Genomic DNA, 6465 nt, shown 5'->3' with positions numbered 1-6465 from the left:
TTTGAACTTATTGGGATTTTTTATTATTATTCCCTAGCAATTGTTATGAGTTGTTTTTTGTTAGCGTATTTCATGAATGGAAAGAATTTAAAACATTAAAAAAACGATGAAATTTTAAGGCGACGTTCATGAAATTGCTGACTTACTGTGACCTGCTGCTTCGCCTGTTCCCAGGCTTCTTCGCGCCGGCGCGCCATGTTTACCGTCAAAACATTATGTCCTCGAAAGATCCATTTACAGGGACTCTGACGGTTTCTCCTGAAAAGAACAACGTATATTCTCAAGTTCCTACCGAAAAGCCTTTTCATTACACGTAAGCATATGTTGTATTGGGAATGACTGCTTTCCCATGGCTAATTTACTTATGGCTTTCGTTTACTCCTGAAGGTACCTGAAAGAGTTTCGAGTTGATCAATGTCAACTGTTTCTTCAACACAAATGCACACAGCACAGGCCTTTCACTTGCTTTCATTGGCATTTTATGAACCAACGAAGACGTCGTCCAAAGAAAAAGAGAGATGGTGTGTTCAATTATAATCCAGACGTGTACTGTACGCAGTACGACGAGACGACTGGCATGTGTCCTGCAGGAGACGAGTAAGTTCGTATGTACTTGCACAAAGATAACTCGCAAAATAAGCTTTAAAACGGTCCGAAAAGAAAAAGAAAACATCCAGATAAGACTGCACTCTACTGAAAATAGCTTCGTCTTTTCTGCTTTTCAGTTGTCCGTATTTACATCGAGTTGCAGGCGACGTTGAGAGACGCTATCATCTACGTTACTACAAGACAGCGACTTGCGTGCATGAAACTGATTCTAGGGGATTTTGTGTTAAAAATGGACCACATTGTGCTTTTGCACATGGCCCTCATGATATAAGACAGCCTGTGTATGATGTGCGGGAACTACAGGCTATGGAAAGAGACGATACACCGAGCGAGTTGAGTTTACTGACAACAGACAGTAAAGTCCAACTTGAAGATCCAATATGGCAAGGTCGGCAAGTTTTTTAAAAATATCATTTTTATTTTCAAGAAATGGTTTGTACAAGTTTTCTTGATGTCAAAATTTTATAAGTGTATCATATCAAGGTCGGAGTTTTGACGAAATTATGCAATATAGTTTGTTATATGCTTATAGCTTGTCATCTATAAAGGTATTTGTTTGTTTTCATCAAAAATTCCAGCGCAACTGGTATTCTTGGTCAAAATATTTTTGCAACCATTTAAAATTGCGCTAGCTCTTTTCGCATTTCTCTACGTAGCTCAGCCCCATGCCATGAAAGTTTAAAGGCGAAATTTAAAGGTCTAACACGATAGGAAATGAGCTAAAAACCGGATATAACATCGAAATTATTTTGTTCGCTTGACTGTTCATGGTGGCAAAGTTGTCGGTCGTGCTTAAATCACTCGTAAATTGCTTGTTGCCCGAACAATAACGCCATTTATTTTTAATGAGTTTTTCTAAACGAATTGTCAACTTTTGATTTAGTATAATGGTGCTAACGGGTCCTTTAACAACAACTTTATTATATGCCCTTGTACTTTTAATATATGACGTTTTGACTGTGTTGTTGAAAGATCTCAGGACTGAACTTCGCTACGTATTGGCCAATGATTTGCCATTAAAGATAAAAAAAAATGTTTAAGATACCCTAATTCTTAATACCACAAAAATCATATCCTAAGAACTGTCTTCCTTGATCATTTGCCACAAACTTGAAATATTTTGGCACCTGTAGGTACAAATTATTTTTAGTATCTCAAACTTTAGAACTATTTTTCTTGACTATTCGCCACAAATTTAAACTATTTTGTTTCCTGTAGACACAAGTTATGTACTAGCTCATTACAAGACAGAACCATGCAAGAAACCCCTCGACTTTGTCGTCAAGGTTATGCCTGTCCGCATTTTCATAATCCTAGAGATTGTCGAAGGAGTCCACGAAAGTACCGATACAGGTTTTTCACAATTTATTCTAGAGACCGGTTTCTTAAGTATTTTATGGTTTATGGATGTGTTTGTTTTAGATCAACGCCATGTCCGAATGTAAACATGGTGATGAATGGGGAGATCCTGGAAACTGTGAAAATGGTGACAACTGTCAGTATTGTCATACTAGAACTGAGCAACAGTTTCATCCCGAGGTATCTCATAGTTCTTATGGGCATATTCACATAGATTGTTTCTAAACATGTTTGCCTTGATTCTTGCAGATCTATAAATCAACCAAATGCAATGATATGCAACAGACAGGTTATTGTCCAAGAGGACCTTTTTGTGCATTTGCCCATGTCGAACGTAAGTGATTATGAATTTTAAAACTTTTGCTGTGGTGTAAGTTCAGCTATGAATGTCACTGTGATTTCTCTTCCTTCTGCAGAGGAGTTTTCTGTTTTAAATGAAAATGGTTTTAACCAGGTAAAACATATCATTATTTTTTGATTTTCACCAATCTCACCAGGGTTATCTGTTTATTCACTGACAGTTTGGTCAAAACATATCTCAAGCAATTCCTGTTAGTCAAACTACACATGTGGCAGTTCCACCAGCAAAAACCTCCAGATCCTTGTCAATGTCCTCAAACTATTCAGGAGAGATATCATTGGCTGGGAGTTATCCTAAGGCACCTGGATCCGAACGATCTGAATCTAGAAGTGGTTCCAGAGAGGTTGATGACTTAGTGAGTATGACAACCTGAAAAGTTTTCTATGGGGATATTGGTGGTCTTTGGGGATATAGGTGGTCTTTGGGGATATTGGTGGTCTTTGGGATATTGGTGGTCTTTGGGGATATTGGTGGTCTTTGGGGATATTGGTGGTCTTTGGGGATATTGGTGGTCTTTGGGGATATTGGTGGTCTTTGGGGATATTGGTGGTCTTTGGGGATATTGGTGGTCTTTGGGGATATTGGTGGTCTTTGGGGATATTGGTGGTCTTTGGGGATATTGGTGGTCTTTGGGGATAGGATATTGGTGGTCTTTGGGGATATTGGTGGTCTTTGGAGGTATTGGTGGTCTTTGGGGGTATTGGTGGTCTTTGGGGATATTGGTGGTCTTTGGAGATATTGGTGGTCTTTGGGGATATTAGTGGTCTGATAACTAGTGAGAAGAGTATGTTTAAATGTTGACTGTGGGGGATATGGGAGTCTAATGACTAGTAACTTTAAAAGTTGGCTGTGGGTTTATTAGGGATCTTTGGGGATGTGTTGCCAAATGCTTTATGGATAATAATGTACCCTTCCCAGTTATCCAGCTTCGTTTACCTTCTTGTTGTTTCTCTAAATTTAGACTCAACTTAGAAGTAAAATTGCTGCAATCGAAAACGATCCTAATTTGGATGACTCTGAGAAGGCTCGCCGAAGACAGGTTTGTTTTGTCCAATCTTTTATCACTTCATCAACTTCACCTTCTTTCCCCACCAGTTCAGCGTTTTATTGTCGTCACTGTATTTTTACGTCGCATTTTTTTCATGGTGCGAAATACGTTTGAACTTTCATTCGCTGTAATCGTATTAGTTCATGTTAAAGCTTACATCGTAAAGCTAGTGGGACATCCGTTTCCTCATCCTGCACACGCATGCGCATAGTTGGTTGCAGTAAGAGCCTGAAGGAAACGCTCTTTGCATCGTTTTTCATAATGTAAAGTTAATGCAAGCCTTTCAATAATCTCAAAATAAACGCGTATTCAGCTTTTTCTTGTCACTTCTCCATTTTTAGTCTCTGCTGTCGGCAACTCGTGGTGCTTTATCGTCGTCATCATCGGCTGGATCAGTTCCTTCCACTCCAGTTTCATTGGTATCAGTGAGTGCAATCCCATTTTATCCAGCTGTTGACACAGTGGAGTCCGTAGTCGAGAAAGCGTTAGATGAACTACATTTCAATGACTTTGATGTCTCCGAGTTGGAGAAAGAATTAAACGGTGCGTATACGGAGTGATATGGTTGTGTGTTTTTTTTGCCACACTTCTGATATCCGTGTATAAATATACTAACGACTATCCAGGTACCGATGTCTTCTCGAATACATATCAAGGTTTATCTATCAATCCAATGGGTTGTACTCCTCCGTTGTCTATTCCTGGAAGTATCTCGGAGCCATCTCCACAGCACTCGTTCACTCCTCAATCACCGTGCTCTCCAAGAGACCAATTCTCTCCATTTTCAAAGGTCGTGAGTAATGCAGCAATCTTTGTATTTTCATTAATTTTGGTGCGAAATTTGACTGACACGTGCTTGAGTTATCGGGGGGGGGGACTACTTGCATTAATATCCGGAGGGTAAAGACTTTAGTTTTCATTCTAGACAAGCCATCCGTACCGTAGTAGCCCTACAATGAGGTCGTATCCTACAGGATTACTTGGTGAATCTTTTGGAAGTTCTTTCTCATCTCCTAAGCAACAACCCTCGCCACAACTCAACTCCCCGCTTGCGCACTCCGGCAGCCAGGCAGACATCGAAAAGCTGTCGCAACAGCTCGCATCTGCGCATGCGAAACTTGCGTCATGGGAACAGGCGTGGAGTCAAGCACGTCAAGCGTGCGAGGCCTGGAAAAAGGAAGCTGAGGATTCAGAAATTCGCGCGAAGAAAGTGGAACAAGAAAGATTAGAACTAGCTATTGAACTAGAAAAGGTAACATTTCAAAAATTTATTATTGTTGTCTTGAACAGTGGCGGATTACTAATTACAGGGCCTTTAGGCAAATACAAATTTGTTAAACTTTAACTCCGATATCTATTCTTCCCACTAAGATCAGTCTCTTGATGACCTTCGCGTTCCTGACGCTCCTTTGCTTTTGAATTCCCAAGTTTGTTTTTGTAACTCATAGTATCAACAATAAGGAATAAATTTAAAGTTGAAACTAGGAAAACGCACTACTTCATGAGTTTTGAGCGTCGTGCATTTGAACAGTGGATCGTACGGTTTTTAACAACATAATTGATCTACATTAAGAACATTAAAGTAGTCCGGAATGTCAAAAACTAAAAACTAATTATGTTTAGACACAACGGTCCTCTCAAAAGCACTAGCCTGTAGGGGTTCAGCCTATTTAGCCGACTGAGTAATCCGCCCCTGGTCTTGAAGGGGCTATTTCTGGTTGTTTATTTGTTAAACGCTGTTAAAATTCGTGCTTCTTTTGAAATAAGTACTCTTTACAACATTCAATTCATTATTCTTTAGGTAGCGTCTACTGGTAGAGATAACAGTGCTGTGACGGGGAAACTATCCTACCTTGATATTTTAACGAAATCAACAGAAGACATTAAAAAAGAGTCTCTCGTTGTACTCAAACAAATACAGCAACAGTTGCAAAAAGACTGTGAAAAAATAAATAGGGTAAGTTTTTATTTTGTTAACCTTGCCTTCCTATATAGAAATCAGATCACTTAAGTCACGGACTTCTTGAAATGTTGTGGCTTTTAATCCAGAAATTGTTGTTGTTTTTGGCGATAGCCGGTAGAGTCTCTAAAGTAATCGTCTTCTTGAAAGAAGCCGCACATTTTAAACACTTACTCAAGAATTGCGAAAGCAACCGCTCTCCTAAACTTAGTAGCTTCCTTTCCGAACAAGAAAGTGTTTTATCAAAATTGTTAAAATATGTACTATAACTACGCGCCACTTATAATGATGAACGCATTGAAAAATACCACTTATATTCCGTGGATTAAAAGGTAGCCAATGATCTAAATATGACACGAAAATATAAACGTCTTTTTAAACTAAGCACTCTCCCAAAGTAGTCGCTCCTTGAGGACGCTCTAAGTTTGAAAGTAGCGCAGTGGGTAATTTTGATACTCGGCGTTACTCTGGATTTATTAGTCAACTCTGTAAATGAAGGCTCAGCGTTTACCAATATTTTAACACTTATCTAAATGCTTATGGACATAGTAAGATCGATAATTGGGGGGGGGGACTGCATGTGAGCACTAGCCCCCCAATTATCAATCTTCCTACGCCCATCCATTTACTGGAATCGAGTTTCTTTATGAATGCTGATGATTTATAGATGATTATGATTTATATGATTTATCATATGATTTATGTCTTCTAGATAATATACTGTCGTGAGCGTTTCACATGCGTTGTTTGTCAGTTGCAAGAAATATGTGTGGTAACTACTTCATGTAATCATTGTGTTATGTGCGAGAACTGTTCTGTTTCTTTATCGGAGTGCCCGAAGTGCCATGCGCAAATTACACAAAAAATTAAAATTGATTTAGGATAGTAAGATGTTATAGACAGGGGTCTGATTTTGCTGTATTTGTTTACCATAAATCGTTACGATCTCATAGCTATTCAAACTTTTCAACTCTTTCCAATTTAAAACCTCCTTGTTGTTGTGTTATGAACAAACAAACAAATATGTAAAATCAGATCCCAATATATCATGTAATTTATTTCAAAAGATTCATATTAGTTGCTGTTTAAACAGATACAGTACCTGATATTATTGATAGGCGTATATAT

At 38.7% G+C, this 6465-nt stretch overlaps 1 protein-coding gene across 1 annotated transcript; it reads left to right on the top strand.

Annotated features, from left to right (window-relative positions):
• The first annotated feature begins 193 nt into the window (after positions 1-193).
• LOC124449562 (RING finger protein unkempt homolog) lies at positions 194-6382 on the top strand. The gene is given in 16 exon segments (XM_047000504.1): positions 194-313; positions 388-597; positions 726-997; positions 1828-1872; positions 1875-1962; positions 2032-2048; positions 2051-2148; positions 2218-2302; positions 2385-2422; positions 2490-2684; positions 3291-3368; positions 3719-3920; positions 4004-4167; positions 4303-4629; positions 5179-5334; positions 6050-6382. Coding segments are annotated over 16 exon segments (2247 nt in total). The 5' UTR covers positions 194-215; the 3' UTR covers positions 6224-6382.
• Positions 6383-6465: the final 83 nt, after the last annotated feature.

The sequence above is a fragment of the Xenia sp. Carnegie-2017 genome, unplaced genomic scaffold (assembly GCF_021976095.1).
Source record: "Xenia sp. Carnegie-2017 unplaced genomic scaffold, XeniaSp_v1 HiC_scaffold_23, whole genome shotgun sequence".
Classification (NCBI taxonomy): domain Eukaryota; kingdom Metazoa; phylum Cnidaria; class Anthozoa; order Malacalcyonacea; family Xeniidae; genus Xenia; species Xenia sp. Carnegie-2017.
This window is presented reverse-complemented; position numbering and strand designations above follow the sequence as displayed.